Below are 13957 nucleotides of genomic sequence, written 5' to 3'. Positions count from 1 at the left end.
AAACTTTATTCCTGTACCTGGCTAACCCACACACCTGTACACTTTTTTTTTTTGCACTCTCAGATACCGAAACTGAACTCTACCCTCTTTCCCCACCCTAGTCCAGATTTACAGTCACTGCAGAAATGCAGATCAGCTTAAAGTGGTAGTATCTAACAGCCAAGCCAGCCCAGGATTCAGAAACTATGTTTCAAAGTCAAAATTAACACACCTCAGAGATTACAACTGAACAATCAGTATTACACTAACATAAAATACTTGACTGTATAGAAAAAACACAGAGCTTTTCAGAGCAGAAAAAGAAACTTATAATTACCTTCTCACTACCTGCCAAGTCCACAAGGTAAAGTTTTCCACTTAGTTTCTGTTCTGTTTGAGTATTCTCTTGTTTTACATTAATAAGAAAAATACTATGACTTCGGGAGCTGTGTTCATTCATATCTATAATTCAAAATAAACACGTTGTCAAGACGATTTGTACAACCAATCTCACTTAAAACACCACCTTCCCACAGTGCAGCAAGAGATCCAAAGCTACTGAAGCTGTATAGTGCAATCTCTCAGTGACAGTAGAACTACAGGCAGCAAAACGAATGGTATCATCTAATTGAGTAAGAAAGATCCCGTTTTCCCTTGGGCTCCTATTAATATCACATATAAGTTCACTCATCAGGTTTGCTAGCTTGTCAACTACGGATTTCACACATTCATTTACTTTATTAGAACAGAAAGTATATTTAGGTCTTGATAAGAGAGTTTTGTAGACCTCCAGTGTACCACATTTTATCCTTCTGTGAAAATGTTAACTGGCCATAGCCTTTCATCCCTGTCTTGTACTGCTCCCTCTGCTGTGAAACATTAAGAGAAAACAAGACTTGTTGAATTTAAAGTATTATTTTAATCTATTAACAAAATTTAAGCAGACTGCAATCCGAATGAGAACATCTGCCTATTTCTTCCTCCTTTTAAGTATAAATCTCTCACAGTTCTAAAAGTACCAGCTTACTGATGTTAAAGAAGCAAAGAACAGAAAATAATATTCTATCCAAATTTCCTTAGTACAGTCCCCATTTCGGAACCTTCTCACTTAGGAGCAATGAAGCAAAACTGCAAGACTGAATCATTCCTTAAAAGGAACGTTGTATTTTTCTTTTTGATCCTTAACTGAAGAAATGAGAAGAAAACCTTTACATTTTCTTAATGACTGTATATTCTCTCTTCCTGAATAAAGAACTAGACACAGGAAGACTGTGCAACATCCTCTAATTGGCTCTGAGACTTGTCACCTCAGTTGCTAAGAACTCAAGTCTTACTTTGCAGGCACCTACAACTTTCCTTGTCTTCTCTAACCCTTCTGGCAATTCCAAATCCTGCTTCTTTGTGGGAATTTAGAGACCTATGACATGGCTCCTTGCAACTCAGCTGCATGCTACAGCCAAAAATCTTGGGATGCTGCTTAAATCTGCAGCAGGTCTGAATTCTGATCAGCTGCTCTTAAAGTATGCAACAGAATGATCAACTGTGGACAAGCCACGCTTACATATTTCTAGGTTAATTGAAACAAATTCCACAAACTGGGATTTTGCACTATTCCTAAAGCAGAACTACACCTTTTTCTCCAGTGATTCATAGTTCCTCGATGATGACTTACTTTCTCCTTTCAATCCCAGTGTAAGCAACATCATCTAACCAGAAATGAACTATTTGTTTCTGAAAGACATACTGAAACTGCTTATGCCTGACCCTTTCAAAAACCTGAATTATTTAGCTCACTGGTTTTGCCTTCCCTACTTTTTTAAGGTATACCAGAAGCAAACAGATAAATCACTAAAGGGAAACAGAAGATGATACTTACTTGTAACTGCTACATGTCGATTTGATTTTCCTTCATCTATAGTATCCATAACTTCCTCTGGACTACATACAAAACGCTCTGTGCAACCCTTCGGAAAAAAAAAAGGGGGTTGTGAAAAATGAGACCACACCAACAAGGAAGAAGTAAATGGTGCACACTAGAGAAGTGCAAGATGAAAATATATCAGACTGATGCTCACCTTCACATAGGGAACTCTATTTTTGTCCTCATGAACAGAAAGATTGGTCTTTGAAACTGGAAGACAAACCATTCCAAAGCTAAAGTGAAACTGAATGAAAACACTGTGCACAATGCATGCCCAAGCCATAAATGCTACCTCTCAGCAACACTTTACAAAAACTTAACATACAAGAAACCACCACCACTGCAGCTTCAGTAATATTACATAGATGAGCTGTATGCTTTCCCATCATGATGTGTCTTTATCATGCAAAGATTATTAGCATAATGAATACCTAAGTAACATAAGGGGCTTTTTTAATATGTTTCTCCAGAATAATTTATTTTATATGTTCAATACCAATAAAAGTCTTACCATCCAAAAGGTCCCTTATTTTATCCAAGTATATTTCAAAATATGACACCTAGAAGTAAGAAGAGGAACAGAGATACATCAGAAAGCAAAAATGCTTTGCTTCTTGATCACGAGGATCCAGCATGATTACTATGACCTCCCACATAACACTACATCCAGCTCAAGTTCTTAAGGCTGAACTAAAATACACCTTTAAGAAGAAACTGTTTTGATCAGAAGTTTCAACCACTATCAGCACTGCCACAGGTTATCAGCATAGTTTCCATCAATGTTCAATGAAACAAAATTAAAGTGTTAAGATAATTCTTAAGAAGAATCAGTTACTTCAGAAATAACTCAGGTTATCATGTTTCCAAGTTACAGGCATTTGAAACAGATACAGAATAGCCATTTACCCACCGACTACCTTCCAGTTTTAACACAGATTAAATAAGTAAAAATGAAGAAAAGTTTACCTTAATATGAAACTCAAGATTCTCATCCATGGAGTAAATATAATTAAAAATATCTTGCACTATTCTTGGAATAATGCCCATTCCATCTGGGTCATGAAGCTTCCCCTTAACAGAAAAAGATACGAAACAACAAAAAATTCATACTCAATCCAGCATTATAAACAGTATTCAAACACAAAACATCTGGTTCAGGTTAGCAGACAAAATGCTGACAAGTATGATGCACTCACTCTAAGTACAGTCAACCATCCACTTAGCCCCAGCATTCCCCACAAGTGAAAAGAAGAGCCTCAGAACTCTCCCAAACTACTACAAGCAAAAATATGTTATTGATATTATTCTTGTTTTTCTCATACTGCTACTGACGGCTGAAAAACCCTACACTAATTGCCATTCTCAGTCCTAAAAAAAATAATGGGGTATCAAAATGTTGCAAGAAAACAAGCAGACATCTCATTTCTACAAAGCAAAGACTACTGTGATGAAAAGACATGACAGTGACAGTAAGAGGAAATTATTTTAACATTTCTTACTTCCATCGTGTGTGTCTTTCCAGATGATGTTTGCCCATAAGCAAATATTGTACCATTGTATCCCTCAAGTACATCTAAAGGGAAAGAGTATTTTCATTAGCATTCATTTCCTTCTTCTAAAGGTAAGTTGAATTAAATAGAATGCGAGCAGGCAGGTCCTGAAATGTCCAGCAAGTTAAATCACTGAATGTTTGGGAACCTTGTGCTAGAGTTAGGGGGAGGGAGTGTGTTCCTCCCTACATCTTTTAATGCATTTTGCAATCACTGACTGTGTCTTAGAAGCTGCCTGTGCCAGAAGCATACGTTTCTTCAACAGAAAAATCAGGACTTAACAGTGAGGAACAAAAAGGAAATTGATATAATCGCCAGGCTGAACAGATGGTCTTTGGTATCTCAGAAGAAACCAAACATGAGAACACCATCATATTTTCCGCCTTCAGGAAAATTTGTCATGAGAATGAGCAATGCCCTAAGTTATAAACATCTTGCTCTAAGGCCATAAGCTTCTATTTCAAAGTTTTGAATTGAGGGGTGAGGGGCTGGTGGGTGGCTTGTTTACATGTAAGTTACTGTAGAATCACATCCTGCAAGCAAACTTTTATTTTCCAAAAACAAGCACGAGTAGATACTCCAAATGGTGAGGTCTTTGACACTCCATCATACCCGTTAACCCATTTGTTTCACCACTAGAACTCACTTGCCAGTCGATGTAGCACAGCTCAGAAATGCCACACAGAACCCAGGGTTTTACATGGAGAAAAGGGGCAGCATTGCAATTCTTAGCTAAATCCAGTTTTTAAGAAGCAAACTTCTGATCTGAGCCTGACTACTATTTCTGTTTAACTCATTAAACAGTTAAATACTTGCAGCAGCACGGATTTCCCACAGCAATTCATTCTTCTAACGATGAAGATCTCCATATGTTTACCCAATATTCTCTTGTCACTAATAGTTGATATTTCAGGGGCTTCTGACAAGGCTTTGAAAAGCTGTTTTGAAAGTTGGGTCAATTAGAACATATTGATGCCCTCAAGAAATTAATCAATTTTATTTTCAGGGAACTAGTTAATTGCTTACTACAAAAACTTACTGTGGCATATCCTTCTTTGTGACAAGACTTGATTTTCTGAAGTTACTAGGCCAATTCTGACAATTTAGTTTTGGAGAAACTGCACACCCTGACATGCACAGCAATAACTCATATTTCACAATTTTCATTTCCTCTTACACTCCTCCAAACAAACTTCTGTATGATGTTTTTCACCAGTAAATTTGGGGGTACGGGGGGCCTATGGGGAGTGCAGATGACACACCTCAAACCTATTAATAGCAGTTATTATGATTAATTTTTGACAAATTGTTTCAAACTATCATTGCAGAGAACTGTAAAAAAACCCTAAAACATAGCAGGTAAATGTTATCAAATGTTGCAATCAACTGAAACAGCAGGTTAAGCACTGACATAATTTAATAGCTCAACTACAGGATGACTGCATAGTGCTACAATCCATGTTGGCACTTATTAAATATTCCAAAGATAAAAGGCAGCAATAAAGTATTAGTTTTGAACACCGAAATCCACAGGAATATGGTATTTTCTTATGGTAAAGTTGCTCTTCCACCTTACCTTTGACAATCTTTTTAGCACAGTCATTGTATACTTGTTCTTGTGATGTGTTTGACTGGAATACACGGTCAAATATATATGGCTTGGACTACAAAAAAAGAAAAACATAATAGAAGAGTTATCAAAAAATGCTGGAAGCAGAACTGGAAGGTGTTTGTTAATAGTTTAGAAGTATCCTACACTGTCTCAGCCCAATCTTCTATTTTAAGCACTTGTAGCGAGGAAATCAGCTTATACAGTGCTGCCTAAATCTTCACACGCTTGCTTAAGGGTAAGGCCTTGAATTAAATATATTTGGTTTTAAATTGTTATCTAAACAGTTCTGCAAAACTACTCTGCCACATGACCTCAAGTTACTTGATTTACAAGGTAAGCTAATGCCTGGTCTGTACATCTGAGAACCCCTTATTTTCTTCTACTCTGGTAGTAGGTTTACTCTGGTAAACACAAATTATTAAAAACAGCTTATACCCCATGACACAGAGCATCTGGCTTGGTAGTATTTGTTAAAAAAAACACAAAAGGAAACATTCAATGCGAATTATTGCGCCACATAAGATACCATGAAAATAAAGCTCCCCATGCAGAAGAAAAGGCTATATTGGGGAAGACCTTTCACAAGACTCATTTTGGAAAAGACTATATGAGGAAAATCTGACATAATTTTGAGAGGAATGCTGGGTATTGCTTTGTTTTAGAAAAGAGATTTTCATAACAGTTCTAGAAAAGAGATTTTCGTAACAGCTCTAAGCAGCTGACAATCCATTAGGATATAAACAATTACACTGATCTTACAAAGCTCAAATTTTTGTAGCACTTTCAGAGCTTGATTTCGTAGGTAGCCAAGCAGATGGGAGAAGTTTGCCTAAGAACCTAGGTCAGTTAACATTGTTAAACTCCCTGCAACTGTTAAGTGTTCCATCCTGCCTAAATTTAACTCTCTATCATCCTCCCACAAGGATATTCTGGACCTGGCTCTCTGGCAAAGAAACAAGTATGGCTTCCATCTTTCATCCACCCACAACAACATTTCCCCTCCCTGGCCCGACCTTCCATTTGCCTTTTAATAACATCTAGCACCATACCAAACAAAGCTTTCTCAGACTAAACATATTTATCTGAGGCCTTGAATTCAGGTGGATGAGTGCCCTCTTGGAAAAATAATTACATGTTCACTGTATAAATATGTTCAAGAAACCACAAGACTCAGTAGGCAGAAACTGTCCCTAGGGCGCTGAAGTTTGTCAGAACACTTGTTTCACAGCAGGGAAAACACCACCTTTCTCCATTACTCATTTCAGTTTCAAAGACACCTCAAATCCCTATGTTCTGCAGGTAGAATTGAGGCCATTAGATATACCAGGAGGGAGACAACTAACAAGTTCAAGTAACCCTGAGGTAAGAAAATGAAGACTGAGAACACATTACACAAAAAGGAAAATCCTGTAGAAAAGATGACACCACCTTTCTCACTAGCAGCTGTAGTTTCAAAAAGCCTCCAATTTCACACATAGTAATCAGCTACACCATACACTGCAATTCAGCTACATCACAAAACATTAATCAAATCTGTTTCATGCTCAAGTGCATATTTATAGGCACTGAAATAATTCCATTGTGGAGCATCCTATTTACCACAGTACACTGGAAAAATAGAGTGAGAAAAGTGATAGTGTCCAATGTCATTGCAAATGATCCATGTGACATTAGAAATCTGCATGTTTGTATTTTTAAGATTTAACCCATCCTTCAAATTATTGCTCCAGAAAGTACATAGATAACTATCATTCCAATTAATTGATTTTAAAAGCACTAGGGAAAGGTCCGGGATACAATCTTCTGGCAGTCTATGCAGCAACTGTTAACAATACTAAGTATTTCTCACAGATCACAACATATCTGATCTTTGCTGTTACCAACAGAATATGACATTGATGAGAATGGAAAAGTACGTTAACATGTAAACATTATTTTGTATAGTGTATGTGTTTGAATGTATACAAACACATCTTCACATATTTATATATCACTACAGAGTATTTCTGATGCCAAACCGCAGAAAGATCCCTTGTTTAGAAAGAACTGTAGGCACAACCTGCACTCATCTGCAACCATATTGCAGTCTTCAGGTATTTGCAGAAGGTTCTAAAAAGGCTTCCCTTCTCTACATTTTTAAACAACATTTAGAGGGGTTTAGTTTGTCTTTAATTCTTCTGCCAAGCAAAGTTTCACTGAATTGAACTATCCTTTATCTGTGTTAAAGAAAAATATTATTAATTCGAGAGTAATCTGTAGACACAGAATACTTTTAGATTATCTACTCTCCAATTGCCATTTAAATGCCTCCAGAAGAGAACAGAGACAAATTACTGGATCTCATATAATTACAGTCACTTTTGTTTAACACAATGTTAATATAAAAACCAGCAAATATGATGAATGCCATGGACTAATAAGCACAGAAAATTAAGCTGCAAGGCCTTCATTTGGGCAGTACTGCCTTTAACTGATCTTGTTTGTTTATATAGTGAAATCTGCTAAGCACATGACCAATTCCAATTTCCCTCAAGTTAACAACTGCTACCAATATATAAAATTTAATAATCTTGGCCTAAAGAATCCTCACAAGGGGTCCTGTTGTCACTTGTCACTTCTCCATCCTTTGCAGGTGGAAAGTAGCATATTTGCTTACATGTCCTCATTTTTTTATCACACCTAAGAAAATCCATATTAGTGGCATGTCCCTGCTCCTTCATCACTGATTCAGTATCTATCTAATCAAGTAGGTTTAGACAAGCAGGTTCCAGGATAATTACGTTTTAAGAATGCGAATTACTCCCACTCAGTATAGTTTCACATCTTTGACATCTACAATGCTATGTCTTATCACTTCTCTTTACAGTCTACTTTCTGCAGTAAACAAAGCTAAAACAGTATCACACAGATTACCATGCCCTAGAAAGCCTCATTACCTTTAAGAGATTAATCAAGAAAGATTAAAGTGTCAGATATTTTTTCTACACCAGATGCCTTTTCTTCCTCAAGTAGTAAATAATCAGATCTAATGATGAACCGAAGACACACAGGGCCCAAGCAGCATTACCACACAGTGTCCATAACAGGGCTAGCAGCTGTGTCACTAACACAGCATGAGGCTGCTTTGACATCCCCAGAAATTTTTGAAAACTGGTGCTCAAATTCTATTAACAATTTAATACATATGGCCTTATAAGCAAGACATAAAATACGATGCAAACAAGCAGAGCTACTGACTTCCTCTCTCTGAATCTTTTAGCTCCTTGCCTAGCCTTCTTTTGTCTGTAGTCAACCGCAAGACAACTTCAGCTCTCACAGTTGCCTTGTACTTGAAGGGATGTGGTCTCACAGCGAAAACTTTCCAAGTGCTCTCACAGCCTTCAGAAAAGTGCAGCTGCCAACACGACCTAGCAGTAGTTAAACTGAATCTTAATAAAGGGATGATGCTGAAGTACACAGCTCCATAGCTAACTTAAAGACTAGTTATCCATTACATAAAATGATGCTCAGCCAATTTAAATTTTACAAAATTTGGAGTACATGTGGGTTTTTTCGGAAAAGTTTTTTTGTCAATATGATCAATGAGGACTACAGAAAAAGCTGCAATCACAACTACACTGAAAACTTACATCAAAAGTCTGAGGAATACTTAAGGTTATCTCCACAGAAGTAATTAAAAAAAATTCCCTTATTACTATTGCAACTTTCCATAAAGTACAGAATTGGTTATTTATAAGATCACCTGAGTTCATTCACCTTACTTTTAAGCACTGATGTCTGAAGCAAAGTCAGCAGTGAAAATTCACTTGAAAAATCAGTAGCATATTTTTCTATCACAACACATCCAGAAGTTCTTTATAGTGTTTTTTGCTAGAATGGACAGTTAAAACAGTGCTACAATACCTACCCATGCTTAGCCTATTCTTGGTGAAAGGTTAAAGTAGTACATAATGGACTTACTTTGCCTTTAAGTTCTGCATCTATGCTAAATAATGTTCTTCCCATCAGCGCAAAATATGTTAAAAGAATAATCCAACATGGAATAATTTCTGGAAAGTATGATGTCAGATACCTGACTCAGTTCTTCCTTTTACTAAGCTAAGGTATTGCTGCTTTGACACACCTAATCGAGTTCAGCACGGCCAATGGGTGGAAAGGCACAACTACAAATTAATAGTTTCATTTTAGGATAAGGGAAGAGGATTTTCTTCTTGTCTTAGCCCCATGCACACAAAAGTGCAGCTGATACAGAACAGTCAGCGAATCTCAGCCCTTTTTGTCCTCTTTCTTATTTCTGTGCAAATACTGCAACTCAAGTATTAATATATTTTACAGCAGTTATTTATTGCTAGAAATAACTAAAACATGTGATTTAAAACGTTGTAACTAGAAACTCAATTTCCAGAATGGAAACAGAATAAGTTTTGAATAAATGTTTCAGCCACACTTTATTTTAGTAAAAAGGTTCTTCTAAAGAGAAAAGCAAGCACTGATGTTATAAAAATGTCACTGAATTTCAGAAAAACCCCCAACAAATATGAGCAAGGTGTTTCTAAGCAAGGGGCACAGCAACCAGAGAGCAAAGCTCTCCCTATACAGATTCCTGGAAGCCAGAATATCTGTTTTCTGTTAAATCACCACACCACTGTCATCTGAAAAGCGTCTTTTTAAATCAACATTTAATGGAATCAGGTAAGAAAAAGAGATAGAGAGCAACACTGGAAGAATAGTATTATTTCAGCTACAGATTGCAATTCCCAATTCATATTTAAAGTTCCACTGTAGACCTGACGCATTTTTTGTGTCTCTAATTAAACACTGCTTTCTTTTGCATTAGCAAACAATAACAATAATAAAATTACTTTAAGAATGCATCTCACTTCTTGAATTTATACAGTCCGGTACAGCCTTCAGCATTTTTCTTTTGAAAAACCTACTATTAAAAGCTGCAGCAGTAGCAAGTGACCTTCATTACCTGATTCTAACAACTTTCTAACCTACCCTTCTCATTTACGATCCAACACTAGTTTAAAAGATAATGAAAAAGAAAGCCAAGTATCTCAAGCTCTCTCCAGGATTACACTAAATAAAAACAGTACTTAAACAAAAATGAAAACACAGACAGGTAGCCATGATTCTTTCCTATAAGCCATACAAGCAAGTAATATACTATGATTGTTACTAAAAAACATTTGGACAACAGAGACATACTGCCCATTTTTGTGCACACCAATAAGGCCTCACTACTTCAGACACTGGGTCGTACTGGTTTTGGTTCAGGCTTCAGTTCCAAACCCCTGAGTGTCACTGTATTCACTAATGTATCTTTTGGGCAGTTTTAAGATGAACAAGACTAGGTAGAGAAAGGTTTTTAAAGAAGATGTATAGATATGTTACTCAGAACTATGCAGCTACTCAGTTGCATGTAGTTTTATATTTGAAAAATCAAAGGATCTAAGCCTCTATCAAACTGTTCTTCCTCCCTGTTCCGTCTTACTCAAAAGCCTGAAACCCATGAGCAAATTGCTGTCAATTTTCACATAGAGGTACATTTCTAATGTTTGACATAAAAGTCATATAACGAGTCACCCTACCATCTGTTTTAACAAAATCCTTGTATTTAATTAACAGGAGAAGCCATTAGGAAAAAATAATTGATAGAATATTAAGATGGAAAGAAGCCACCTTTAATCAATAAATTAAGAGCTCTTTACTAGTTAAAAAAGTTTCATCCTGTGGAAAGAAAACACTTTGTTTCAGAGTCTGCTCTTTAAAGCAGACCAACACCATATGTCCCCTCAAACTGCTGTTACACACTAGTTACAGTTAAAACTATTATTTTATCTAACATAAATCGAAATGACTCACTTGTTCAGAAAGACAACGATGACATTAATTACATAGGAGCTAGGAAAAGAATGGATTATAGCTAGCTCAGAGATGAGGGGAGTCAAGGAAGGAGGAGGGTTTGGTTATAGTCACTGATTTCCCTCCCAACCCTCCTCCAGAGGAGTCAAAACTGCTAGATCAGCTCTGCTTCTGCTGCCTCCCAGTTTTCACCTCCCATCGACCATTACAGGCAACTCCCAGGCATTACTAAAGCAGCCTCCACTGTTCAGCACCAACCCAGGTGCCCAGAGGAGGTGCCAAGCCCTTCAGGCAGCTGAGCAAAGCAGCTATAAAAAACTGAAAGTGGCTCAATTACTGCTCAACAGGCAGCCAACGGGACAGGTAGTAGTAAGGACAGAAACCAAAGAGATGAAGTAACCAAACACCCAGCTTATGGAGGAAGCCTTTCAGACACTGTTTCATGAGCACTGCTTCTGTTATCCTCCTTTGGGCAACTGCAACACACAGAAACAAGCAGTGGTTGGCTACAGGCTCAGGTTAGAGGGTCCCTAAATTTTTAAAAAGTCAGTTAACGTGTTAAAAACAAAACCAGCAAACACAAGTTATTGTCCCAAGAGTTTTAGAGATTTAAGTCATAATTTGGAGCATATCAATCTTGTCCTATAGCCACCATTACAAAGACAAAATCAGAATATCAAACCTTTATTCAAATTTTGTGAAACAAGACACAAATACTGTCACTGCTACCCAATCTAATAATTTTGGGGGCATTTTTCTCCAGGTCAGAAATGGCAAGTCCTGGGCCCAGGACAACTGGGAAATTCCTTCTGATTTTTACCAAGCAGAAATCACCAAGGTACAGCTGGCAACACCAAACATCAATCCTAAGCAGAAAGTCCCACGTGATCCCTCAGGAGCACTCCATCAAACTGTTCTACTCAGATATAGAACAACGTCAGCACAATCTACCTTTTGGATAATTTTAAAGTGCACTTAAAGAGTATTTCAAAAAGATACGCTTTCATTTATACTAGGACTACTGCAAGAAAATGTGGAAAATTTGTTTTTTAAGATAGAACACATCAAGGTTTCTAAACTAAACTGTGGATTATAAACAGATTATGCAGTGTCACAATGCATGGGTGATGAAAGTGAGATTATTCACTCTAGTTATGTTTTCATTTTCCAGGTTTGGTTCCTTACTCTGAGTTTACCTGTACAACATCATGAAAGAAGTGATGTACTCCAAGACAGTAACTTGCCAGCTGAAATAAACCCAAATTACCTCATTTCACAAGCATGCTATTGGTCTTGTCACTCCAGACTCATGGAATTCCGTATTTTATTCCATATAATTCAGCTGAATATTAACAGACTAAAGCACTAGTACTTAGTAACTCATCTTAAAAAAAAAAGTATTTTATTAAATTGCCCCCTGCATCTTCAGATACTGTGCAAAAAAGCTCAAAAAACAAAACATAACCCCCCGAAATTTTAACACAGATAACTAGCATCTAAGGTACTTTCAGCAATGCAGAATCAAGCATTCTCTCTCCAGAAATATGTTTACATGAAAACACAAATTAAAAGTTAACAAAAATAAACGCTGGGGCTAAAGTGTGTTTGTGTAACACCAACCAAACAAGGCAATTAACTACTGTACTTTATTTTTATATTCCAGTTCCACTTTGTAGCTAAATATGATCCACTTAACAAAAAGGAGAGGATTATCTTTTCCCCTGCAACATCTATATTGTTTTCAACGGGCCTCATACCTTGCAAGGAGACTCCAGTTAAAATACATTTACAAACACGTAGTAAGGCAAATAGTCTGTTTATTCTGATTTAAGAACAACAGAAAGAAGTTGTCAGCTGAAGACTAATGTACAGATCTCGAGCACTAATTCTCTGGAGCCTGCACTGTCGTTCCGCATTTCTTCCTCAAAACTCTCCGCGGACAATTATCCGGCGGCAGCTCCCACGCGTGCATTTTGAGCGCGTATTGAGCGGTCACATAGCACGGCCGGACAGCCCAGGGACCGCCCGGCCGGCGGACACACTGCGGGACTCGCCTTCACTCTGCACCTCGGCACCTGGGCCTCTCGCTGGAGCCTTTGTCAAAGCTCTCCTGACCTGCCCCCACCGGCCTGTCCCCGCAGCCCCACGCCCCTCTGCCCCCCCCGCCTCCCGCCCCTTGCTCCACCGTGCCCACACCCAGGCCAGCCCCCCCGTCCGCAGCTCTCCCTGCCCCCTTTCCCCTTTCCCTCGGACGCGAAGGAGGCCGCTCCCCGTCCCGAGGCGTCCCCGCCCGCGGGCGCTCCCGCGCCCTCCCGCCTCACAGCGCGCCCATCCCCGCGGCGTCTGACCCCGCCGACTCCTGACACCCCCTCCCCCGCGGCGCTTCCCGCCTCTCCCGTCCGGGGCGGCCCCTCACCGCGATGACGACGGTGTCTTCGCCCTGGAACTTAGCGATGTACTTGTCGCCTCGGGCCACTTCGGACTCGTTGAGGGGCCTGAAGCGACACATCACTTTGATGTTACACTCCGCCGGGTCCGCCATCTTAGGCCACCGCCGCCTCCGGGGCGCTCAGCTCCGCCGCCGCCAGCTGCCGCCGCCGCACCGCCCGCGCCGGGGGTGTCGCAAGCCGCCGTGGCCGGGAAACCCGCGCCCGCCCCGGCAGGAGGGAAAAGGGAAGGGCTCCTTCCTGGCCGCCGCCGCCGCCTCCCGCTCTCACTTCCTCCCCAACATGGCACCGGCCATGGCGGCTGCGGCCGCGGGTCCCGCCCCGCCCCGCCGGTGGGGCGGGCGGGTGACGTCACCCTCCGCAGCGCCCGCCCCACCCCCAGCTCCGCCCCGTGCGCAGGCGCGGCACCGCCCCCAGGCGGGCGGGGGCGCTGCTCGCGGGGCCGCGGGGGGCGGTGGCACGGGCGGGGTTGCCTCAGGCGGGCGGAGGCTGCGGTAGCACCGCCCGCGACCTCCTGCCGTGTCCCGCCGCACCTGGAATCGTAGAACCGTAGAATCACAGAATCACAGAATTATAGAAT

General features: G+C 39.8%; 1 protein-coding gene across 2 annotated transcripts in view; it reads right to left on the bottom strand.

Moving 5' to 3' along the window:
* The window catches only part of KIF5B (kinesin family member 5B), a 35752-nt gene extending 22049 nt beyond the window's left edge, over positions 1 to 13703 (bottom strand). For both annotated transcript variants that reach the window (XM_032100353.1, XM_032100360.1), the window contains exons 1-8: positions 13347 to 13703; positions 5027 to 5114; positions 3400 to 3473; positions 2867 to 2971; positions 2412 to 2460; positions 2055 to 2110; positions 1856 to 1943; positions 317 to 441 (exon numbers count right to left, since the gene is read on the bottom strand). In XM_032100353.1, the coding sequence (XP_031956244.1) occupies positions 317 to 441; positions 1856 to 1943; positions 2055 to 2110; positions 2412 to 2460; positions 2867 to 2971; positions 3400 to 3473; positions 5027 to 5114; positions 13347 to 13472 (711 nt within the window). In that variant the 5' untranslated portion in view covers positions 13473 to 13703. The remainder of the gene's footprint in view (positions 1 to 316; positions 442 to 1855; positions 1944 to 2054; positions 2111 to 2411; positions 2461 to 2866; positions 2972 to 3399; positions 3474 to 5026; positions 5115 to 13346) is intronic.
* Between the last annotated feature and the right edge of the window lie 254 nt (positions 13704 to 13957).

Source organism: Corvus moneduloides, chromosome 1 (assembly GCF_009650955.1).
Source record: "Corvus moneduloides isolate bCorMon1 chromosome 1, bCorMon1.pri, whole genome shotgun sequence".
Lineage (NCBI taxonomy): Eukaryota > Metazoa > Chordata > Aves > Passeriformes > Corvidae > Corvus > Corvus moneduloides.
This window is presented reverse-complemented; position numbering and strand designations above follow the sequence as displayed.